Here is a 27385-nt window from a genome sequence, read left to right on the forward strand (position 1 = left end):
AATTCTTAGGATTCAATTTGTTGCTGTTTCATAAAAATAATGAGAAAATTAGGCAAAATGATATGTTGCCTTACGGCAACAGTGTACCAAAGATAGTTAATTTGATTAAATGTAGTAACTTCTCAGACTGTGTTTTAGCTTCAATTATGCATATTCTGCTGGTCTATAATAAAATAATAGCCTAATTTGGATATGTCAGTTAATGTATTGAAAGACTGTGATTATGATCCAGATACTACTCAGAAACACATCTGATGTTACTTATACAGAGCTGCCTTTTTACATATTATTAAATAGGACAGTAGAAACTAACAGGAAAGTTTAGGGAGACTGAATAGAACTGACTCAAGCAGACTCAAATCCTCGTCCCCGCAAACTACCTCATGCGCAACTTCAGAAATACAACCTGCCAACTACTCGTTTGCTACATTCAGGAAGTGTAGCTTTTTGGAGAAGATAAAATAAAAAGGGAGTTCATATATCTGACAGCTTGTATTCATTGTCAAAAATGTAGCCATGTGCAGGAATATTGAAAATTGAGGATGCAACGTATTGTAACGCATCATGATGTGGAATCATTGACATAATCGTAAACGAATTAAATCGTGAGACCAGTGACGATTCACTCCTCTATTATTTAGTTTACATGACATAACCAGCTCCATATATATGGCTTAAAGGGGACATATCATGAAAATCTGACTTTTTCCGTGTTTAAGTGCTATAATTGGTGCATCTACCAACCCAGGACAACCCAGTAACTTTGTTTTGGTAAGCCTTTTTCTACAAGCATGTGAAAAAAGAGCCGCTCAGATTTCTCTCCCCTTCTGACGTAGGAAGGGAATCTATTATAATATTACCGCCCCTTAATCTGCACATTTCCACCCACGGCGCTGACAGACTGTTCCATATTAGCATTGTTTCCGCCCTCAGCCAGTTGTACAATGTCCGACATTTTCCCCTTGCATTTCCAACATGCTTGTTCTAATAGTGGATAAAAGCAAGATGGCAACATAAGTTAAAACCAGAATTAAACTAAACTATACCTGTTCTATCTCCATGCAGGTATTATTGTCCGAGTTCGGTTCGAACTGAACACCGTTAGTTTCTGACATGTTCTGTTGCTGTTGAGCTATTGAAGCTCTGCCCTCTACTTGAAAGAACAGGCTGGGAGCACCAGCTCATTTGCATTTAAAGGGACATACAAAAAAACTGTGCATTTTTGCTCGCCCCAAAAAAGTGGCTATAACAGGCTATAAAACATGGCTGAGCTAAAATTTCACATACAAATTATGTGGACATCAGAGACTTATTTTACATCTTGTAAAAAGGGGCATAATATGTCCCTTTTAACAAACTAAATATGTCTGACGTAATAAACTAATCCAGTAGCTCACCTCAAAGTCTCATAGAAGCAAGCTAAATAGACATGGTTGATTCAGCAATACATTTTTTTCTCATGTTTGCTTATGTTTTATCGGTTAGGTTTAGTGTAGTTTGTATCATAATTGAAATAGAGCATTAACCTTTTAGCACCGTTTACCGGCATTTCATTTTCAAACTGCAATGACCACATACAAGAACCAACGTAATAATACGTTTCCACAGTAGCTTTTAACTGTTTCTGTTAGCTGTTAACTGTAGCACCAGTCACTGGACTTTGAAAGTCCTGTGAAACATACTACAAGCGAAGCAATATCATTTTGCTAAAATGTATCCACGAACACTGGGCTTTTAAAAGGGTAACGAAACCCTAAAACTAAATTTTTTAGTTAATGATCTGCAAGACTGGGGCTTAATTAGTGCTATTCATTGATCCAAGTAAATGTTTTTACATTTGGGTACAAAGTGTTTTAATTCTACATTATTTTGGTGTAAAAAACGTCTGAGTGCTGCCCTCTTAAGGTTGAACGGTGGCTACTCCAGTTGAATTTTCCTATTGAACGTTGTTTGCCATCGTGATGTATGTTGGCTCTTCCGACGGCTCACTATCCACGCCACTGACACAAGCTCACCACGTCCTACGAAATGTTTTCCCGCATTGATCACATGAGAACGCCTTCACTCCAAAAGGAACTCTCATGTTACATGAAGTAGAAACATTATGAATGAAACTTACTTGATACTTGCTTTAAACATTCTAATGAAGAAAATACGGTTAAATAATGCAGTTGTCAGAACACGTCAGGCTTTTCTTGCGATATCATTGCCGCCCGTCATGTGTACATATACTTTTCATACATGAGACGCGCTTTCAACCCCTGACACGCAAGTGGTTGCCGTGGTAACGAACAACAATACTGTAAATTGCTGGCGTAAATAGTCTAACTTTTATTTGAGGAAATCTGTTTATAATAAGCTATTAGGTTTGAACTTGTTGGTCCTGCACTGCCTATTGATTTAGTTAATTTGAATGAAAATACATTGCATGTATATGATCTATTTTTAGTGGCATTCAGTATAAGGATTTGACTGTTCATAGATTAGGTCAGTTGTCTCATTCTCTCTTGCGCTGCTGCTTCACTAGCATCGTCGGCATCAGGAGTTAATGCAGTTTGAGCCAGCGGCTCAAATTGATAAGGCTCTGGCCCTGTGTCTACAGACAATTCACCCTCCTCCACTTCAGGTGAAGGTGGGGGCGAAAGTCCTCTACTTCAAAAGACCGCTCAAAAGACAAAGCTACTGGCGTCAGTCCAGTCATTCACCATCTTTGCAAATCTGACAGCTGTCAATCAGTCCGTCACTGCGGGTCTCAGGTGCACGCCCACCGCTCAGCCCCGCCCTCAGTTCGTCCCCTCTGAATCCGCTGGGCTCTGCCTAAGTGGGTGGCGTTAGGCCCCGACCTGGGGTTGAGTTACCCTTTAATAAACCCATATACAATGGAGAAAATCATGATATGGATTATAGCACCTCTTGTGGACGTGTCACCTGAAAAGTGCAGCAAAATATACAGTATCTGGAGCAATGTATTTCAGGTTTTGTAGAAATGTAGGCAAGGTCACTGGGTTGCTGAAACCACATACAGTGACAGTCGTATCAAAACAAGTGATTCAAACTTTGCTGTGTTGGCTCTTTTTCCATTCACTCGTAAGCTTTGTAACGTAGGTTCGCCCCTCAGTCGTATTAGTGCATGACACTCAGTGCTCTTGCGAGAGCGTTAAAGAAACAAGAGGGGAGAGTCTCAACAAAATCCAAACAAGTGGTCATGGGAGATGCATTTGAAAATGTTAATACCCGGTGGAAACTTAATGCATCTCTGCTGACCACTTGTTACATCACCGATAAGGGGCTGAAACAGGGCCTTTTTTACATTGGTAATATGATATTTTAGTTTTGGTTCCTCATAAAGTGTCCCCTATGCCACAACATTGCTACCCAACACTCAATCACTTCCTGCACTGGTGCTTTGCAATGTGCCTTCAATTGACGCACACCTTGTTCGTATCTTCTGACTGAAATATTATTGTTTGTGTGAATTTATTGCTATGCATTTTGTAATTAATATACATAAGTTCTGAACATTATATAAAAAGCCAGCTTGTTTATGGTCTCTGGTCTAATTTAATCATATTTTGTTTGTACATGTTGCTACATTAGAATCTTAGACTATATCTTAAATTTTGTTAAATTCTAGAAGTCAGTTTTCATACCAAATTTATTAAGTTTCTGTAAAAAATGAATTCCCCCGTGTCACTGTTGCTGAGCTCTAGCCTTGTGCTTCTAGCTGATTGGTCCATGGTCAGCCTCAAAGGTTCCAGGGTGGACAACATGTCAGACTGGAAAACCCTTTTGGCTCTAATTGGAATTTTTATTTTTAGAGTGCTGATGATGTGTGGCCAATACTGTGGTTAAAAGTAAAGAAATACAAAGATATCAAATCATACCTGATGACACGTATTGAATCATTTATGACCATTCTACAAATAACAATGTAATTTTAATAGCAATTTGCATCAAAATGATTCCACTGTGTCCAACAATAATTCCATGATATATAATAAAGTGTTCTTGATGTGAAATCCATTATTAGATTATAGTAAGTGCATATGGGCCGTTTTTACACACCCTCTGCTCTCCATCACGTTTTCATGTGTCATTAACCGATCCCTATAATGAATAATGGAGCATCCATTTCGAAAATAATCAATCCAGACAAGTGAGACATTCATAATTGAAAAGAGAGATTTACCTCTCATTCGTTTCATGGAATCTGCAAATTGACAGAAAGATAGATTGAATTTCGTCGCCAATGAATTTTGTGTGTTTGCCAAGGGTTTTATATCTTTCTCATGAAAGCATATTAGAACAGCCAGCCATAGATGAAGACTCGATACAGCCTTTGAAAAGACGCTCTGGATGTTTGTGGGAGATGCAATAAACAGAAATGCTGTTCAGTATTAGTTTGTGTGGAAGGCTTTGTTGTATTTCATATTCCATTGTTGAAGTTTCGTATATCGCACACTGTATATGACTCATGTCTGATAGAGGCTTTCAGCAGACACTAGATGACATCTAGATGAGACTATACTGAGAATCCCATCTACTGAAGATGGAGAGAGTGAAATGAAAGTGGTTGGCATAGTGATGCACTGTGGCATAATATTCCCACAGATGGCAGAAAGACCAGAGACCAGCTTCCCACCAACACACTCAACTCTGTAACCCTCAGACGTGCATCCAGGTTGTGTATGTGTGTTTGAGTGGCAAGCTGTGCCCACATGACCCTCAAAGCAGAATCCAAGCTGATTCTGCCCACTGTGCCAGGAAAAACTGACAGACTTATTCTTGGGGCCGGTTCACACAAAACGTGTTTTTGCTGTTAAACATGCTTTACTCTGGTCAGCAGAACGAAAAAAGTGCTAGGTCTGGAGCAGGATTTCTCAACCCTGGTCCTGGAGGCACAACTGCACATTTTGGATGTCTCCCTTATCTGACCCATATATTTCTAAGGTGCGTTCCATTTGACAGGGTCCCTGCGCAGTGTTCACTGATCCCTACTCCCTGAGCATGGTATATCAGGTGAAGTGGACTTCGCTGACAATAATCTCTTATTTGGAATGCCCTGCAAAGCCATCAAAGAAAGGCAACAACGGTGTCGTGCAGATTATGATACAACACAATCAAATATCATAATTTACTTTACTTTCAAATGTGTGTATATATATATATATATATATATATATATATATACACACACACACAAAACACACAATGGCCCCTCATTTATCAAAAGTGCGTTCACCAAATTTCCAGCGTACACCTGCCGTACACCCAAAACCACGGTGACTTTGAGATTTATCAATATGGACGTTGGCGTACGGCACCCTCAAATCCTACGCCAGCTCAGGAGGTGGTGTACGCACGTTTTGAGTTGGTGCGAAAATGCACAGAAAAACAATTCCTAACACCACAAAACGCACTGACAAAGATATGTTATATTATGACCCACTGTAAAAAAACAACAACAACTAAAGCCCTATTCGCACGGGATAAGTAGGCTATTATCTGGGGACCTCGTGTGATTTAGAAATTACTCCCCCACATCTGAATTTTGCGTGGCGCATTCGCACGGGATAAGCTGTGATTTTACTTGAATTTACTGACTTATCTCCCGGATATGATGTTACTTGAATTTTTTTTTTTGTTATATAGCTGTATGAAATTATAAACAGTCGTATCGATATCGTTTTGGATTGTTTTATAGTAATACAAAAATTTTTGTTCAGTTAGAGAACAGACGCAATTAAAAACGTAACTGAGCAATATAATAACAATATACGACGGAAGATTCAGTTTCAAAGCTAAATGTAAAAGTGCCCATTTAAGCGAGTTGTCATTGTACTGTTCTGTTTTTGTGTTTTTCATTAAGAATAATATTAAACACACCATTCAAGCAATTTACTCCCAAATTGTGCTCATTCTAAAGTGAAAGTATAACCCGCGCGGCCGCACGGGACTTCATAACGGTGGGCATTATATGCAGCCTAGCTCCATTCTTCGTGAAAGATAAAGATAGAAATGCGCACAGGACACAAAAACCTTGCAAAAATTATATACGATCCGCCTAATCCCGGCCAAATAGATGCCGATTCATACGGGACTAATATTATCATAGGACCTCGGTGTTTGGCGAAATATGGTAGGTCGTTTGCGGGGAAGATTGATAAATGAGGGCCAGTATGAATCAATCTAATAAATATATTCAAGACATTGTATTAGTCTATTAGTTTTACTTTTAGTAGTTTATTTACTATTATTAGTTTATTGCATAGACTACTGTATATTTAATTGGCTATTAACAGATTTGAAGTTGTAGCCTACTGTAACTGTCATTCAATATGAAAATACATTTTGATTTGGTTAACTGATGTGTTCTTAATAATGGTCTTACTCTTAATAATTGTAGCAGTCTCATAGCACGGCAGCTGCATAGTAACCATTCCTGAGGTAAATAAAGTAAAATAAAAAATGACTTCTCAACACTTTTACTTTGTTTACATATTCATACAATATGCAAATGGTAACATTCATTGCAATACCCTTTCATAAATACTGTAGTTTGTATAATAATAACAATATTTATGAATACTCAAAGCATACATAAACTCCATCGCAGAGCTGTTTAAAAACTCTTCTAACGGCACTGCTCCATCATTAGTTCAGAGAGACTAGTGACAATACGCGCATTGACAGTTGGGTGATTTTCGCTCTCCACTTCCTGTGAAGTGATGTATCGATGTTCCCTTAATTCTTACGCCATTCGCAGTGCCCTTTGAACTGAACATGTTCGCTCCCTTCGGATTGGAATCTCACTTAAGATGGCGGAATACGCTGTGAAGTCCACTTCGCAGTCCACTTACGGTCGAATGGAACACACCTCTGGTCTTGGAGTCTCTACTAACGAGCTGATCAGTTGAATCAGGTGTGTTTGATTAGGAAGAGTTGAAAATGTGTAGTGTTGAACAGGGTTGTGAAACACTGGTCTAGAGACGTGGTTGTTTAAAAGTTGGACTTGTTTTAACTTGTGCGCTTTACAACGATTAAAGACGTCCGTCTAGAGTGTGCTTACATTGGATAATCAATGGAAAAGCGTAGTGAAATGGAAAAGCGCATTCTGTGTGAACGGCCACTTACACACTAAAACTAACACACTATGCTGCATATCCTGCATATCTGATATCCAATCATTCTCTTGCGAAGACATTCAAGAAAATTTTTTATTTTTTTTTGTAAAGTGCCTTCTGTGATGGGATCATAGCTGATCACATTAAAGGAAGAGTTCACCCTTCCTAATGAAAATTTGCCCATGATTTGCTCACCCTCAAGCCATCCTATGTGTATATGACATTCTGCTTTCAGACAAATACAATCGGAGATATATTAAAAAATGTCCTGGTTCTTCCAAGGTTTGTAATGCCAGTGAATAGAGGATGAGATTTTGAAGCCCAAAAAAGGGCATCCATCCATCACAAAAGATGTCCACATGGCTCCGAGGGGTTAATAAAGGCCTTCTGAAGCGAAGCGATGCATTTGTGTAAGAAAAATATCCAAATTTAAAAAAAACTAAATGAACTAGCTTCCAGCAGACGGCCTACGCAAGTCGACTTATGCTAAAAGAGTAACCCCTGACGCGATGTAGGAGTAGCGTAAGTTTTGACCCCTCTCGCAGTTCAAACAAATAGGGCTGGACAACAAACTCAAGCTCATCTTTTATATCGAAATCCTCCAGCATTTCTCTTTGAAAATGTGTGTTTTAGACTTCTAATTCGTGACCAGTGTTTTTTTTTTTTTTACTCTATCCTCTGCACTTCCAAGTTGTGCATCAGATCAGGGGTTACTCTTTCGCCGTAAAGCTGTCTGTCAAAAGCTTTAGCTTATACAGTTTTAGTTTTCAATATGCATATTTTTCTTACACAAATGCATTGCTGCGCTTCAGAAGGCCTCCCACCCCCCGGGAGCTGGGTGGATATCTTTTTATGATGTATGGATGCACTTTTTTGGGCTTCAAAATCTCATCCTTTATTCATTGCCATTATAAAGCTTGGAAGAGCCAGGACATTATTTAATATATTTCTGATTGAAGAAGAAAGTCATATAAACCTAGGATGGCTTCATTTTTGGGTGAACTATCCCTTTAAAAGGCAGGTGTAAATGCACCCAAGATGTATTGTAATCGCATCGTGATCAGATCACTGAAAACACATTTGGAGTTTAGGGATGGATGATTATCACATTTGATGATTGATCTCATTCATATTCTGTTAAGTAATGTGTAATTAATATGTAATAAACATGTTATTAAGTATTAAGAAAATATTCTTGCGATTTGCTCACCTGATTTAATGAACAATATACAATTATCAAATTATTTAGACTTGGAATCTTGTTTCTCTACTCCATCTCTCCAAAGAGAGCACTTTAAAACTTATGTCTTTTTTTGTCACTTTATATCCCTATTAACATCTTTTAAAGGTGGTTTTTACAGACAGAAAACACACTGGAGATGCATTGAAAGGAAGTCAATGCAGTCAGTCTTAAAAATGTCCAGATTCTATCCAGATACAAAAAAATAACATAACATTTGCCAGAAATAAACGTGGCTTGTGGTTCTGTGGCAATATGAACGTCCTGTCAGAGCACCCGCCTGCCCAAAACCAACATTGGCCCAACAGGACTGCCTGTGTTTTGACTAATGATAGATGGGCGAAGTGTTTGGGAAAATATCTAAATATAAACATTTTACAATATCATATACTTTCTGGAATAGCTTTTTTTAAAACAGTCAAGGTCATTGTTGAAAAAACATGGATCTGTTTGTATATACTCCCTGGTTCAGTACATACATTGCTTGGTGAGTTAGACATTTTCAGTTCTGTGCAATGAAACATCCACTCCCTATGAATTACATACATTGGCTGCTCACTATACTTACTAGAAATCTAATCATGTCCTCTCTATCAAGTCGTCAGAAGCGGTGGCTGAGTGCATATTTCATTATGACACTATACTTTACACTATAGTTTTACACTATACAATACACTGAAGATGTATGAAAAATAAAATGGATGATACCAGCATGACTTCAGTCATATGACGATTTTGGTTAATAAATGCCAGCTGTGTTTTTAATGAACGACATCATAACTGTGTCACAGGCAATTGAATAATCATCAGTGTCCCACTGTTTTTGTATCAAGATATAGATGAAAATATATATGCATAAATAAAATCTAAGGTGTTGTATTGCATACAGTGTATTACATTTTTAGCTTTTATGCGGTTCACATAAAAGGTTAGTTTGCCCAAAATTGCAAATTCTGCCATTATTTATCATGTCTTTTTAAACGGATAAGACTTTTGTTCATCTTTGGAATACAAATGAAGATATTTTTAATGAAATATGAGAGATTTCTGTCCCTCCATTGAAAGTCTATTCACCCAAAACTTAAAAACGTTCATAAAGAGATTGTAAAAGAAATCCATATGAATCAAGCAGTTTAATCCAAGTCTGCTGAAGAGACACGATTAGTTTATATAATGAACAGATTTAATTTAGGCAATAGGCTTTTAATCCACATATATACAGTATCTATATGTTCGCTGATCAATGTATATATGTGAATAAAAGCCTTACATTCAATCTGTTCATCATGTCTCTTCAGAAGATTTTCACTCAACCACTTGATTCATATGGATTTATTTTATGAAAGTTTTGAAGCATCTGAGTTTTAGGTGAGTTGACTAGAGGAATGGAGGGACAGAAATCTCTCAGATTTCATTAAAAAATATTTTCATTTGTTTTTCACAGTCTTACGAGTATGGCACGACTTGAGAGTGAGTAATTGTTGACCGAATTTTCATTTTTGTCTGACCTATACCTTTAAATAATGCTGCATTGTGAATAATAAATAAAGATTTGAAATATTTTTTTGAAATTGCTTCAAATAAAGTACATCATGTAACATTGCAGGACACTGCTGTCACTGCTTGAAATTTAATGTCAACTACCCACCTGCAGAATTCTGCAGAAAGATTTCCACAGAATTTCGTCATTCGCCAGAACACCTGCTGGTGTTCATTCTACACATCCACTGGGCCATGCATTTAGTTTATTTATTATTTTGGCTAATAATGCTATCGATAAAACTGTGCACAGAAAATGGAAAACAATGTATTTTAAAAAAAGTGTGAGGCAGAGGATTGGACAGATTTACTACATTTTTTATAGAACACAAAGTTCTGTTGCAGATTAACTTTTCTGTAAACCATCGGGTCATGTAACATGACAATGAATGAAAGACAGTTGTGAAAAGTGCTCTTGTCATGTCATGACTAAGCAGGCCGTTCTACAACCCCAAATCAGAAAAAGTTGGGACAGTATGGAAACCGCAAAAAAAAAAAAAGAAGTGATTTCTACAATTACTTTGACTTGTATTTCATTGCAGACAATATGAACACAAAATATTTCATGTTTTGTCTGGTCAACTTCATGTCATTTGTAAATATGCATCCTTTCCTGTCATTCAGACCTGCAACACATTTAAAAAAAAGTTGGGACAGTAAAGCATTTACCACTTTGTAATGTTGCCATTCCTTTTCACAACACTTAAAAGACGCTTAGGGACTGAAGACACCAAGTGATGAAGTGTTTCAGGTGTAATTTTGTCCCATTCTTCCTGCAAACAAGTCTTAAGGTGGGCAACAGTACGGGGTCTTCGTTGTCGCATTTTGCGCTTCAAAATGCGCCACACATTCTCTATTGGAGACAGGTCGGGACTGCAGGCAGGCCAGTCAAGTACCCTTACCCTCTTCCTCCGCAGCCAGGACTTTGTAATGTGTGCAGAATGTGGTTTTGCATTGTCTTGTTGAAATATGCATGGACGTCCCTGGAAAAGATGTCTTCTTGAAGGCAGCATATTATGCTCCAAAATCTCTATGTACTTTTCAGCATTAATGGTGCCTTCACAGAAGTGCAAGACACTACCCCATACCATGACAGACCCTGGCTTTTGGACTTGTTGCTGGTAACAGTCTGGATGATCCTTTTCTTCTTTGGTCCGGAGCACACGGCGTCCATTCCTCCCAAAAAATACCTGAAATACTGATTCATCTGACCACAGTACACGTTTCCACTGTGTGATGGTCCATCCCAGATGCCTCCGAGCCCAGAGAAGTCGACGGCGCTTCTGGACACTGTTAACATAGGGCTTCCTTTTGGCACAGTACAGTTTTAACTGGCATTTGTGGATGTAACTAGGTATTGTGGTACTTGACAAAGGTTTGCCAAAGTAGTCCTGAGCCCATGTGGTGATATACTTTTTTTGAAATGTGTTGCAGGTCTGAATGACAGGAAAGGATGCATATTTATAAATTACATGAAGTTGACCAGACAAAACATGAAATATTTTGTGTTCATATTGTCTGCAATGAAATACAAGTCAAAGTAAATGTAGAAATCACTTCTTTTTTTTTTTTTTGCGTTTTCCATACTGTCCCAACTTTTTCTGATTTGGGGTTGTAGCAGGACATCCCACAAATTGATCTGATCATGAGACATTTGGATAAGCCAAAAACCTACGTTATAGGGACAAAATGTCTCCACAGAGATGACAATATCCGAAATCCTTGTCTTTGTGGGGACATTTTTTTGGTCCCCATGAGGAAATCATTAAATAAGTGTTTTTTTGAACATGTAAAAATGCTGAGTTTTCTGTAATGGGTATGTTTAGGGGATAGACTATACAGTTTGGACAGTATACAAATTATTAATGTCCCCATAAAACATGAAAACTTTTGTGTGTGTTCATGTTTTTCTATCCCGGTGCGGATACCTGAATGCACACTGACTCAAGGGCAGGGCCACACGGAATCTGCAGACTTTTTTTGAGATTTCTGTGCTGAATTTTTGGAAAAATCTGCGGAATGGTTTTAAATGTATTAAAAAGATCTAAGAGTGTTGGAACTAAAACATTACAAATAAAAAATTAAATATTCACTTCCTAACTTTTATTTAAGGTTTACAATACAAATCCAAATAGAACAACTTGATGTTTAAACAAAGCTACATCTCACTTATAGTACATCAACTAAAAGACAGAGAAAATATTGCTTTATCAATTGTATTGTACACAAATCATTAAATAAACAATGTCATATCATTCAACAATAGAGCAAAATAAATAAATACCTAAATAAATTAACTACATTTAATAGCGATAAATAAGTATTTTTTGCAGATTTGTATGTTTCCTTACTCCTCCACAGTCAATTTTATTTGAGTCATTTTAAAATATCACTCTCTCACACAAAAAAAAAGTCACGTCAATCAGCGCAGACTACTACCCCTTACAATCATGCACGCGCAGGTTGTGTATTATTCTTAATGAAGGGCACTAATCTGCGGATTCCGTGTGGGGCCTGCTCATGGGGACTCTTGTGGGGACTTTTCCATGAGGAAATCTTATAAATCATACAGAATGAGGGTTTTTTTTTTTTTTTTTTGAAAGTTGTGTGTGATGGGTAGGTTTAGGGGTAGGATAAGTGTAAAATATACAGTTTGTACAATATAAAAACCGTTATGTCTATGGGGAGTCCCCACAAAGATAGTAAACCAGACGTGTATGTGTGTGTGGTGTGGTGTGGAAGCAGGGCACCAGGATTGGGGCAGCGTGTGAGTATGTTGTCAAGGGCAAATAGTGCCCAAGGATCAGATGAACAGATTGTCTATGTGTGCTAGGGACATACTGCATTTTAAATAGTTCATCCGAAAGGGAAATGTGACGCCTCAAAGTCTCCGCTCAATATAAAAGCCTTTTCATGTGTTCAGTCCACACGCTTTTCATTTTTGGTGGTAAATATTCCGAGTTTGCCCACAAACAATCACACATGATCTTCCCTGCAGTCTGTTTACGCAGCGGCTGAGTTCACAGTTTGAAGCAACACATGGTTTGAAAAATGTAATTTGCAGTGTTGTTTCTTCCAAAGGAGGCGGTGGGAAATATCGATCGCCTCAAATACACAGGCCCAGTTTTGTGCCTGAGTACATGCGGAGGTCATGAGAGGCCTGCGCGTTACACGTCCCCATAGGCTTCGGTTCTCCTCCTCTTCTCATTCTTTCTTTCTCTCCTCCAATCATCCATTCACAGCCCACAGTGGCATTAACACTCCCTAATCTCCCTGATTCCTGTGTGCTTTTCAGCCCACAGTCCCATTAGACTCCTCGGCCTGATTTCCCCGATGCATCTACAAGCCCTGCTAAGTAAACAGGGTGGATTTGGGAGGCCGTCTAAGCAGGTGTTAACGCTTGTTCTGCTCTGACTCCGCGTTGGCATGTGAACAATACCGGAGCCGCGGAGCCCGTGGACGCACACCAAAGGCCTTTCAGCGCCAGGGGATCTCCCTCCGGTCAGCCTCTCTGTGGGCCGGGGAGGGGGCGGCGCTCTTTGGGGGTATTGTGTGGCCTCCTAAAGCACCGCACTCCATTCTGGAGTGGCCGGCGACATCATAAAGAGGGGCGGGATTAGGCGCGGCTGGCCCTTGCCCCAGAGTCTCTTGGGATTATGCCTTTATGGCAGAGGGCAGCAACCGATCAGCGCCAAAAGAGACTAGAATCCCTGAGCCGACCACACAGGGCTTTGAGGGCCGAAATGAGCGGCAGAGAAAATCCCCACGGCCCTTGTGTGTCCCTTTTTGTCTTTATCTCAGTCTTAGGCTGAGCAGGGATTGTTGTGGTCTGGGTTGAGAACTCATACTCCGTGCCGCTCCCCTGATGGACGAGTTAAGCCTGTAACTGCAGCCCCTACAGTCTCTGAGGATGAGAACATCACTCTTCCTGTCTTGACTTTTCAGCTCTCCTACCCAGAGATTATATCACCGCCAATATATTTTTCTGCGTGGTATTCAGTTGATCGCAATTCCAGCTAATTCGAGTATGGGTAGAGATGACAATCGTAAAAGAAATTATTGATTCTGATTCTAATGCACAATCGCTTCTGCAGTGGCCACTGCAATTTCCCATGCAGCGCAGTGAATGGAAATTGTGCGAAAATTAAACACAATATTGATATGATTCATCTTCACGCTAAATATATTTAAAGGATTCTGGAACTCAATACAAAAAGTTGTTTAATATAATATATTAAAATGTTATGTTTACTATAATTAATATGTATAATATACTATATTATAATATAATAATTATTCATGATTGAGTTATTAGTTTGCTACTATAGGCTACCTGAGTTTGCTATAGGAGAATACTTTAACAGAAGCTTGCATAGTATTGAGATTTTAGTCAGTCTGTGTGCAAGGAGTCCATTCCATTGCCAGATAATAAGATCATTTTAATAATAAACATTTTTAAAACAATACTTGAAAAATGTGTTTACACAGACTTATTAGGGACTTTTCAGTCTAATTAGCCTTAAATACAATCCAATAATTACGCTTTTCTCTGTATTAAACAGCAATACAAAACAAAAATGCGATGACATTTTATTAATTTTATAAAATTCTACTGACAAAACATGTGTATGTTAACACATTGCAAAATGACACCGATTTAACACCGATTTGACACCGATTTAAGTCTCACAATTAGCTGAAGCTGTATGTTTTATTCACTAAATAGAATTGACTCGAGTCATTTGTTCAGGAATCAGACTACATCTATGTGGTTCTCAATCGGGGGGCATCAACAAACTTCTAAGATGGGTGCATGATGACATCTCAATAACTTTTTTTTTTTTTTTTAAGAACATACAGAATCTTGGATCTGGAATCACAAAATGAATCATTAATTACATTTTATATATCAGCACTAGCAGTTTCTGCTAATAGAAACATTTGAAAACAAGATCGTCGTCATAATTACAACAGAATTTATTTCAACAGAGGGCCTTGGAGTCAAAAATGTTGAGAGACTGCACATATTCTACCCTTGCATTTTGATTATTTCTCTGAACTCCACTTATAATGTTAGTCATAATTTAGTTCTGCTTGAACATTTTTCCATCCTCTTATCTCAGTCTTACACGTGGCCAAACTAGCCACAATGGCTGTGATGAGCAGCGAGCAGAAGGACTATTTTTTTAGGTCGCTTGAATTCTGTTTTTGCATTTTTTTTAAATAGTTGCCAGCCAGCACCAGCATTTTTTGGGGGGGTAATTTTGAACCTTTTTATTCTAGCTTCATGCATTTTTTATTCTATTAACTTGAGTTAATGAAAAAAAATAAAAAATAATAATAAATAATTTTTAACAAAAAGTTGAGAAAATTGTGGGATTGAAGTGCGCTCGATAACATTCACCGTGGTTCCGGACACCACTACAAATAGCTGTCCCCTCGAATATTGCCCTATTTAAGGCTATGGGGGCCGATTTCGGACACCGCCATAGATGGAGTAGATCGCTGCCATCAACACCCCCGAAACTTTGCTCTTCCTGGGTTCGACATTTCATTCTGTAACTTGGGCTTTTTTGATTTACATGCCGTTTAAGTTTTGATGATCGCGTTAGCTTACGTGTGCGTAAGCAATGCTTCTATTGATTTGTTTCTGCTTCTTCGCTTGTTTTTGGACCTGGAGATTCTGTTCTCTTTCAGAAGATTTGTAAAAGCACCCCCTACCTTATAACAACGAAAAACAGAGATTGCCCAGGGAATTCCGACAGTGAGGTGTTGTCGTAAATGATGGAAAATTCCGTCAATGGTGTGGAAAGAGTTAACTGTCATTGTATGAAAAACAGTATGCAATGAAAGAGAATGGTGACTGAGGCTGAGAGTTCATAACATTCTGCCTACAGGTTTGAAACAACATAAGGGTAAATATATAATGACAAAATCTTTCATTTTTGTTTGAACTATCCCTTTAAATATAGTTTTGTGGCATCAAACTCTAGTTTCATTGTGGCCAGATTTCTTGTTTCCAATTTTGGATTACAGAACTTTTCTGTTGTACCCTTAGACCTATTTATGCAACTGACCTGATATGATTGACTGATATGTTTTTCTGTTTTGACTAACATCTAAAAAATTAATCAAGTTGTTGAATCTGAATGTCTAAGCCATGATTTCCGAGAGACATTTGTAGCAGAGTCGTCTGCATTATTCATCAAACTTGGTTTATGGGTTTGATTCCCAGGGAATACGCATAAACTTGACCAAATGTATACCTTGAATGCAATTACTTTGGATAAAAGTATCTGCCAAATGTACATTTCAAAAAAGCTAGAAAAAAATCTTGTTTTTCATATTATGTTCACCTAAAAGTCTGAAAGAAACATATAGCACCTAGTAAGAAGTTCTAAAATAAATATATAAGATAGATTCTCTAGACAATTGCTATTGACCATACATGGACATTGAGGCTTATGAAGGATATAGTTTCATATTTGCTAAAAGCAATAGAAGAGCAATATAAAAGTCTGAGGAACATTTGCGTGAAGGGAGAGTTTGGCTGCGGCTCAGCTGTTCAATAATTCAGCCTGTTCTTTCAAACTGTTATATAGATGCAGGTATATTGACATTTTGAAAAGATTTTCTCATTAACTCTGCTATTTGTAGACCAGTGTGTAATTTTTTCAATGTCAAAATAGTTTGTTTGTAATATACACTGCCCAGCCAAAAACATTTATAAATCGATGTTTGTATTTAAATAGGCATGGAGTCAATAATTGGATCATTATTGCTGTAATTATTATGTTTCTAGCATTTTATTCATTTGGCAACAGTTCTTCTAACCCCAATTGATGGAATGTGTAGCTTTTCATTTCTTAAACAACCATGTAGGAATACACATCACGGCCATATTCCAGGATAACTATGTTGAAATTCATCAGGCTCAAATTGTGAAAGATTGGTTGGGAGGGAGCATGAAGAATAATTTTTACACAGAGTGAACGCACATGTCAATGATCGATCGGTGTCACTTTAGAGTACTCGTCCACATTCATGGTACTAGTAGTAATATATATTATATTTAGCTAGCTACTGTTATGTTGTAATGCTTAATATTTGAAACAACCCAATAAATGTGTTAAACATCTTACATTTGGGTATTTAAGATAGGTTGGAGGTTATCCTAACTTTAATGGTGCGTTCACACCAGACACGAATGAAGCGTTAAGCACAACTGATTTACATGTTAAGTAAATGCAAAGATGCGAATAGACATGCTGCGGCGCGAATTGAGCATTTCGGCCGTTTGACGCGCGTAACGCGTGAGTTGAAAAATTCGAACTTTCACGGATATTCACGGCGCGTTAACCAATCAGGAGCTTGCTCTAGTAGTTATGTGATTACGAGCGGAGGCAGAAATCCGAACGACAATGGAAATTCATTCATTCAAAATCATTGTTGCTGTATGTGGATACCCGGAGCTGTACGATACATCTTCGTATTATTATAGAAACAGGAATAACAATCTTGCTTGGAAGTCAGGAGAATGAAAATGGATGCTGTGTTTCATCTGTAAGTTGGTGCACAGCAATGTTTCTCCAAGGCTTTAGTGTAGCATAGATGCAGTAGACATAGAACATCTGATATTCAAAACATAATGTAAACCTGGGAATAAACAGAAAGCTTTATGATTTTGAATGAAAAATCCATGTCAGCAACGAGACTGGAGCAGAAGCAGAAGCCCCTCCCATGACGCGAATTTGCTTCTGGTGTGAAGTAAATTTCATGCACAAATGGTGTGGTGTGAACGCACAGTAAAAAGTTTTTTCAATACAAGATCTTAACCAAAAATGTATGCGCCTCTTGATGGAAATAATATCACAACATTTATTTCCATTAAGAGGTGCATCCATTTTTGGTATAGATATATTTATTTATCATAGTTTGTTTTATATAAATTGTTCCTGGGTAAGTGTTCAGATATCCGTGTTTCTCTCCCATAGCTGGCGTGTAATGACAGTGAGGTGTATGAGGAGGCCAGTCACAGTGTGTCTCTGCTGGCTCAGCTGTATGGAGGAGAGGGTGCGGACCGCCTGCAGCCGGAGGAGCTGCTCAGCCTGGCACACGCACTGCAGATGCACACTGAGCCCAGACAGCAGAAATTGCTGCTCCGCGTGCTGAAACGATTGGTGAGTGTGTGCAAAATCTGATCTGAGACCAGCTGAGCTATACTCATGAATGCAGTGTGAATGATTCATAACATGTTGCAGTAAAAGCAAACGGTACAATTTTGCTGTATATGGTGAATATGTGTAAAGTGTGACATTGGATATAATTTAAAATATATTGAAGTGTATTTTAAAGGGTTAGTTCACCCAAAAATGAAAATTCTGTCATTAATTACTTACCCTCATGTCGTTCGACACCCGTAAGACCTCCGTTCATCTTCGGAACACAAATTAAGATATTTTAGTTGAAATCTGATGACTCTGAAAGGCCTCCATTGGCACAATGCACGGTTCACTCTCAAGACCCTTAAAAGGTACTAAAGACGTCGTTACAAAGTCCATCTCACTACAGTGGTTCTAAAATAACTTTATGAATCAGCGAGAATAGTTTTTGTGCGCAAAAAAACCCTAAATAACGACTTATATAGTGATGACGATTTCAAAACACGGCATCATGAAGCTTCGAAGCGTTATGAATCAGCGAGTCGATTCAGCGGTTTGAATCGCCAAATTTCAGCAGTTTGGCGGTTTGACACGCGATCCGAATCATGATTCGGCTCACTGATTCATAACGCTTCGAAGCTTCATGAGGCCGTGTTTTGAAATCGTCATCACTATACAAGTCATTATTTAGGGTTTTTTTGCGCACAAAAACTATTCTCGTCACTCCATAAAGTTATTGTAGAACCACTGTAGTGAGATGGACTTTGTAACGACGTCTTTAGTACCTTTTAAGGGTCTTGAGAGTGAACCGTGCATTGTGCCAATGGAGGCCTTTCAGAGCCATCAGATTTCAACTAAAATATCTTAATTTGTGTTCCGAAGATGAACGGAGGTCTTACGGGTGTCGAACGACATGAGGGTAAGTAATTAATGACAGAATTTTCATTTTTGGGTGAACTAACCCTTTAAGTAGATAAATATTTTCACATACATATTTATCCGTTTTTTATTTTCTGATTTTATTTATTAAATGGGACCTATTATGCTCGTTTTGATTTTACCTTTCCTTCAGTGTGTAATATAACTGTTTGTGCATGTAAACAATCTACAAAGTTACAGTACAAAGGGGCCCAGGGGCGGACTGGCCATCTGGAGCACAGAGAGTTGTCCAGTGTTCCGGTGTGAATATATAAAGAATATTCCTTCAGCATGCTTTAAGCGGTAGACCAGTCACAACCCATCGGAGCAGGCAACACAGTAAATCATGTAAACAATTCTAGTAGAGAACAAAATTGTTAACCTGTAAATGAGCATAGTAGGAGCCCTTTTAGTAGCTAAACATTAACACTAAGCAGAGGAATAAGAAAGAGAGACTACAAATTAAAGTTCAAATGAAGGGCCCTATTTAGTCTTATTATTTTCTGATTTGATTTATTAATACACCATGTAATCCCTAAGGAGTGATATGAATAGTAGTAAAGAGTAACAGGAGATTACAAATGAAGGAAAACAGTTTTTTTAGCTTAAAGGGCTAGTTCACCAAAAAATTTAAATTCTGTCATTAATTACACACCCTTATGTCGTTCCAAACCCGTAAGACTTTCTTTCATCATCGGAACTCAATCTTTTTGATTAAATCTGAGAGATTTCTGTCCCTCCATCGACGGCTACGCAACTACCACTTTGATGCTTCAAAACGTTCATAAAGAGATCGGACACTAATCCATATGAATTTAGTGGTTTAGTCCAAATTTTCTGTTGAGACTCAATCGCCTTATATTACAAACAGATTTAATTTAGATTTTTATTCACTTATAAACATTGATCAGTGAACATAAACAGAAGCTCAATTGCACCTGCTTGACGCACGAGAATAAACCTCATTGGTTCTTTCAGAAGCTCGAACATGATGCGTAACACACGAGAATTAACCTCATTGGTTCTTTCAGAAGCTCAAACGTGATGCGTAACACAATAATGAACCTCTTTGGTTCTTGAAGAAGCTCAAACGTGCTGTGTAACACGAGAAGGAATCTCATTGGTTCTTGAGGAAGCTCAAATGTGCTGCGTAACATGAGAATGAACCTCATTGGTTCTTGAAGAAGCTCAAACATGCTGCTTTAACTCACGAAAATAAACCTCATTGGTTCTTGCAGAAGCTCAAATGTGCTGCGTAACATGAGAATGAACCTCTGTTTCTCACACATCAAGCAAACATGCTTGATCTTCCGTTTACTACAACTGATGTGTGAGCTGATGAATGTTTATTTGTGAATAGAAGCCTAAATTAAATCTGTTCATCATTTAAAGCGATCAAGTCTCTTCAGAAAATTTTGACTAAACCGCTTAATTCATATGGATTAGTTTTACCATCTCTTTTTTTACTTTTTGGAGCATCAAAGTAGTAGTTGCATGGACTGTCTATGGAGGGACAGAAAGCTCTCAGATTTAATCAAAAATATCTTCATTTGTGTTTCGAAGATGAACGAAAGACTTGCGGGTTTGGAACGGCATGAGGATGAGTAATTAATGACAGAAATTTTATTTTTGAGTGAACCATCCCTTACATTTTCTGTGTGACTGGAGCAGAAACAAGCAGGGAGTTTTTTTTATTATTATTTTATTTATTTATTTTAAATTCTAGTGCTGTCAGTCAGTGTGTTGGCTCGATATTTGATGTGTCTGTGTGTGGCAGATCGAACCCTCTCTTTAATATTGGATAGTGTGTGGTGGGAGGGCATGAACTGTGCTTCCTGTGCAGTGTGGCCTTCTGGGCTGTTGAGAAGTTGGTTACAGCCATACAGAATGAGGAGGACAGCACCTAGACCCTCATGACTGTTGATTTCTTCTTTGCTTCCTTTTTCTGTTTCTATATGTGAATGTATTAGTCGATCATGAGGTCATTTTACGAATTGAAGTCTTAAAGGTACAGTAGCAAAATCAGCCTGTTTAATTCCACTCTCTCACTTTCTTGATCCTCTCATCTGCATCTATTTGTTGATTAGGGGGACTGTCCAATATCAGCAAGGACAAAATATAAATCATCAGTCTGGATGAAAATAACACAGCAGGCATGTTTACATTCATCACATTAGCATTGACAGTGTGAAAGTCAGCGTGTCATTGATCATTCTTTTTTATGATGGGCGAGACCATGATGACTGATTTTTCAATCAGGATTAATCCCAGGATCCCTTTCGTTATCCATGTTTTCAACAATTTGCCTCGATTAACTATAAAAATGTATTTTATCATTTGCAAGGCAGAGAGGATTTACATAATCATGCCAAGATGTGATTATTTCATTTGCACGGTGTAGTCGAAGTCAACATTTAATAAAAATTGACTCTAAGTGTTCCTGATTTTATCTTGAATTATTCATCAGTGCACAAATCCTCCCCCCCCCCCAAAAGAAAAAAAACTTTCCATTGAAACTCTCGTAAAAATTCAACCACCTGCTTCACCTCTGAAACATCCATTTCCATTACTATGCACACCTCATTTTCAGCATCTCCCGTCCAATTTCCTGTCACAACCTTTTTGACTCCCCCCATTATCCATAGCAATAAGGCCCCATGATTTCATGATTTACTGGATAAAAAAAAAATCCAATTTCCTATTAAAATATTTTTGAACTTGGCATGGCTAGAAAAAATGTATTTTTATTATGGAAAAAATGCCCATAGAGTTTTAAGATTTTATTAATTTACGTGTTGTTTCATCTTTAATTTAATTCATCTTGAGGCCCCCTTGGAAGTTTACTGAGGCCCCCATTTGAGAACCACTGATATAAAGACCAATCAATTCCCAATGAATCAAATAAAATTGAAAATGGATATCCTATTTCACACAGAAGTAAAATGGGTGTTAATGCTGTTTCATGATGACTTTATCGATATGATGATATGATAAATAATATTTTATAAACAGTTTAATCATATTTATATATCAGATTTATACAAGCACATTCTTTTGATGTGCATACATGAGTATCTAGGGTTATGGTCACTCTCCAAGATACAGGAAAGGTCTGGATAAATGTTTTTGCGCGCATGTGTGTGGGGAGGTTTGGGAAACCTGTTGTAAAACTTGTGGATTTGTTATTGTGTGCGAATCCATGGGTATCCTCTGCTCATGGGAATGTGTGTGTGTTTATAGTATGTGCCTCTTGCCCAGCCTGTGGTTGAGTCATCAGTGTTTCTGATGACTTCATCTGTGCTGAAACACTGCAGATATTTGGATAGGAGCTGTTGGCTTTGGCAGACACCAGAGAGAAGAGAGTGACCTCATCCAAACAAATCACTCACACATTGCCCAGCCACGAACTCAGACTGACACTTCAGGGACACTCAAGCACTCATATGAAAAATAAACTCCGATTCCTATGAGCTTCTGTGGATAAAATTGCTCTCTTTTGTTTCTTTTTCTTTTTTTCTTTTTTGCTGAAATGGCACCACGATCCAATAAAGGAAAAGTTAATTAAGGCAAACAGGGTTCCTACAGTCATGGAAAACCTTGATTTATTTCAAAATTATCTGTAAAAAATTACTTTATCAATCAACTCCTATTGGTTCCAATTAGTTCTTAGAAATCATATGGGGAAATAATAAGAATAAGAATAATAAACATAGCTGCAGGTAGCAATTATCGAGGCCAAGCACGACATAGGCAAAATGGGAAGCTAAGTAAGCATGGCAGGTAGCATCAGATCAAGTGCAAAAATGAATACTTAAAGGTAGTGATGCACCTAAATGGAAATTCTGCCCCGAAACCAAAACATTTCGGATGCACTTGGCCAAAAACCGAATAATTATTTATTTATTCATTTATTTATTGTATTAACTGTTTAACCTTTAACTTTTTCTTAATTACTTTAATACTTTTGTTGCACAGACTTAAGTTTGGTCTCTTTTTTAAGGAGACACTTAGCAGATTATTGTAGAAGTGTAGAAGTGGAAACAAATATAAAAGTTTTTTATTTTTATTTTATAAAAGTTCAAGTTTATTAGGCCTACATACTACTATTACTTTAGAGAAGAGGGTAGGAGATGGTGATGGTGGTCTAGTGGGTTAAACCACTGAACTGATACGCAGAAGGTTACTGGTTCGATCTTAGCAGTCACTGTGTCTTTGAACAAGGCTTTAGTCCATGTTGCTCCAGGGGGATTGTCCCTGTAATAAGTGCACTGTAAGTCGCTTTGGATAAAAGCGTCTGCCAAATGCATAAATGTAATTGTGAGTAAGAATGCCATCTTGAGGGAAGCCATCAGAAGCTGACTCCATAGGCTCAAAAGGTGCCATAGACAAACCTTATAATACAATAGCCAGATCCCAGGCTGGAACTCTTGTATGACATGCTGGCATGGTATCCAAACGGAGCTGCATCCATGCACTTTGTGAAGGTGCGAGGTAATTAGGCTAGTCCAAATGGAAGAACCTGATATTGGTAAGCGTCGCTTCTGAAAGCAAACCTGAGGAACTTCCTGTGTTGAGGAAGGATAGAAATATGAAAGTAAGCATCATTCAAATGTATTGTCACAAACCAGTCCTCGAACTTGATTTGGCACACAATCCCCCAGTTTCACAGACAAGTCTTAAGCCTAGTCCCAGACTAAAATACATTTGAGACCATGACTTGGTAGATGTACCTCTGGAATTTCTTAGCCTCCTGAGCAGAGTGTCCAGAAGAAATATCAATAACTTTTATTCATTAGAGATGAAAACCAGAGGTGCTTCCCCACAGCCAGCATAGCTGCCATTGAATGGCTAATAAAACAGGCCATCTGTCCGGAGAGACACATCTGTGGCCTGCTGCAGCACTTTACCCCTTGGAGTCTGAGCTGTTTTGGGGCCCTTTAGAAGTTTTGACATGCTCTGCAGTGGTGTAAAGTAACGAATTACAAATACTCTCGTTACTGTAATTGAGTAGTTTTTCTCAGGAATTGTACTTCAATAAGTAGTTTAAAAACAGTGTACTTTTACTTTTACTTGAGTACATTTTAAGTGTTGTATCGGTACTTTTACTGCGCTATTTTCCCTAAACCTGCAGTCACTACATTATGTTTATTTTTGTCCTGTCAATGTGATTGGCTGAGACGAATAATAAGTCCTGTCTCCATGCGTCATGCGTGTGACTCCCTTCATATCAACCATAGCGTTAGGGAGCCGCGACCAGCCTAGAGTGAGAGGCACATGCGCTTTATGAAAGGGGGTTGTTGCTGGTTACTGTATGATGACTTAAATCGTGAAATTGCTCCGTGAGCCAACATACATCCTCATCTCAGCGTAGTTTATCAACTGAGCGAGGAGAGAACTCGTCCAAAGTTAAGTGTTTCTTAAAGGAGCGGTACACTTCATTACAAATCATATATAAAACTCCAAAAATATACATTTTACATTTACGAATTTGGCAGACGCTTTTGTCCAAAGCGACTTACATTGCATTCAAGGTACACATTTTACATTTAGCCAGTTCTTGCTTTCCCTGGGAATTGAATCCATGACCTTGGCGTTGCTAGCGCCACGCTCTACTGTTTGAGCTACAGGAAAGCTTGTCCTACATACCAGCATAATTAAATCAAAAGACAATCCAATGAAAATCAAAAAATATATTCAAAATAAGAGAATCAGAGTTTTTAATAATAAAGAAAAGATTTTGAGTGAAAATTATAATGTTGATTTTACACTCATTACAAGTGCATATTTTAATGTAATGTGTTCTCACTTGGCGATTTAAAATTGTAGTCCATGTATATAGCAAATAACTTTCATAAAACATCAGATTTATGTTTAAATCAGGTTTATGTTTTTAATTACAAGCAAAAATAATCAGTGGTGAAAATTGTGAGTTACTCGATTCTGATTTCTGAAGTGTAGCCTATTCTTTTAACAGAGAAAACATCCATTGAAATTAAAGCAGTACAATGAATGCGTCTTGAACAGAAAGAACTGCTTTTTTAACATAAAAATTGTTAATGTACAATGCTTTGCAACCTTTTGCTTTTTTAATTAACCGCAAGAAAACCTCTACAGACTGGTTGTCATAAATGTTACCAGATTATTGGTTGCTTTCTCAAATATTACATGGCTGTATTTTTAGTGCTAGCAGTCAAAAATAAAACTAGGAGAAATATTGAAATACTGTTTATCTAATTTTTTTTCGTTCTTACTCAGAATCATCCATAAAAGAGTAAGCTACATTTTTAATTTGCAGGGTATAAGGTGGAATAACATTCATAGCATAATACTCACTACTCACTACTCTTGAGTACTTTTACAAGGGCTACGTTTTACTCTTACTTTGAGTAGTATTTAGGACAGGTACTTTTACTCTACTTGCACTACATTTTTTGACAAGTAACAGTACTTTTACTAGAGTATGCTTTTTCAGTACTCTTTCCACCACTGATGCTCTGACATTTGTGCATTTTTCAGTTGCTTATAAACACATTAATGGCAAAAGTGTAATCACACTGTATTCAGCACAAACTGGGCTACCATAATATGTAAGCAACATGTATGTACATGCTTGTATTTTTGAGAGAATAATGTTTATGCATAATTTTTGAAAAAACTAAAAAAATTGTTTTAAAATTAAGGCTTCAAAACACACAATAGATATGTGTTCACAAGCCCTTTGATTATTGGGTGTTTTTGTTTAGAGTTTTTGCTTTAAACTGATGTGCGAATCATTGAGCCTACTCATTCACATTAAACAATATAATCATTTACATTTTGTAAAACACTTTTTCTTTACTCAGGCCTTATTTGAGTAGGCGTGAACGAACCATGAATAATAATGTGATCACTCCTGAGAAACAAAGACCTGCATAATAATGAGCTGCGTAATAAATTAGCTTTAGGTAGGCCAACTAGATTCACTCATTTCAATGGCAAATATTTTCGGAATCATTTATAAACGATCAAATAAACACAATACTCAAATATCATTTCGAGCTTCAGTCAGAAACACGTGAAATGCATGAGCCAGCGCTAAGGCTATTGTCTGCTATATTGGTATCAAATATACTAATATATTTATTATACCAGTCTGTTATATTATATCAAATATATTAAAAACATTGATTAAAATTAAGATACAATTTATACAAAACAAAATTCACTGTAAAAAAGGCAACTAATACTCAAATATCATTTCCATCTTAAGTTCATTTATCAGACGCGTGCAATGCAGCGCTAAGGCTATTGTCTGTCATATTGACTTATAAAATAAGAAGCAACTATATTAAAAACATTGATTAAAATTAAGATACAATTTATACAAAACGAAAACAGGCCAAATAAATCTTGTCTAAACAGTCTTGCCATGTTGCATCAGGATTTATATTTAAACAGTCTTTTTGCGTTTCATATTCACAGATGCTAACAGAATAAACTTAGCCTACCACAATGAGCTCTGAATCAGCTTTCTGTGAGGAGAATTATTCCAGGATTATTACTCAAAGCGATGTATCTGAACCATAGCTTCACTAGTTGTGTTTGTATAAGTTGATGTGTGTGTGGGCGTCGACGCATGGATTGCCTGTATTTGAATCTGAATGAGCGCGTGGTCCCCCACGGACGCATTAGCAGATAATAAGTCAGTAATGAGTTGACTGATATCTCCCACTTTTCACACAGATTACATAAGTACAGAATATTTGTTTTCGTTTTGATTTACATGATTTAAAACCTGACATTTCAACGTTTCTTTAGACATATGTCTCATGTTTGTGTGTCAAGGTTTCACTAAGCTACAGGTCATTTTCTGAAGAGAATCAGATTAGACATCATTGAGAGAGAGGCTGAAGATCGCGAATCATGTTTGTTTCCCTTATTTTGCAAAAAGCACAACAATTTGTTTTTATTGTGACTGTACACAAACAAAAATAGAATATAATGATGTATAACACTTGCTTGAATGTTAAAAAACGACAGAGTTATTTGAGTCTCTTTGGCACTGATAAGAAAAAAAAGAGCCGTTCGCGCCGGCGCGACCGCCGACTCGAGGGGGTTAATAGCATCCGGTCCGACCCCCTTGCTCTAATACAGGTCCTTCAGTAGGTTGGCCTGGGTATGCCTGCAACAATGCCATCGTATGCAGAAATACCCCGGCCTGACCCGCCGCCATATAGGTTTTACCCAACAAGGATGATGTAACTCTGCATGGCTTGGTGGGTGGCATCTGAACCTTTAAGGACGATGTCAACGCAGGAGAGAGATAATTGGCAAGTGTCTCTTCAACCCTTGGCATCTCTATAGCCTAATCTATAGCTCTATAGTTAATTTAGTCCCACAATCGATGAATAGTTTGATAGTGA

The 27385-nt window shown here is 37.7% G+C and overlaps 1 protein-coding gene across 1 annotated transcript in view; it reads left to right on the forward strand.

The window, feature by feature from the left end:
- Positions 1–27385, forward strand: part of ulk4 (unc-51 like kinase 4) — a 264458-nt gene that overhangs the window by 199132 nt on the left and 37941 nt on the right. The window contains exon 34 of the mRNA XM_079837455.1: positions 17898–18083. Within this exon, the coding sequence (XP_079693581.1) occupies positions 17898–18083 (186 nt within the window). The remainder of the gene's footprint in view (positions 1–17897; positions 18084–27385) is intronic.

Source organism: Gobio gobio (genome assembly GCF_949357685.1).
Source record: "Gobio gobio genome assembly, chromosome: 15".
NCBI classification, from domain to species: domain Eukaryota; kingdom Metazoa; phylum Chordata; class Actinopteri; order Cypriniformes; family Gobionidae; genus Gobio; species Gobio gobio.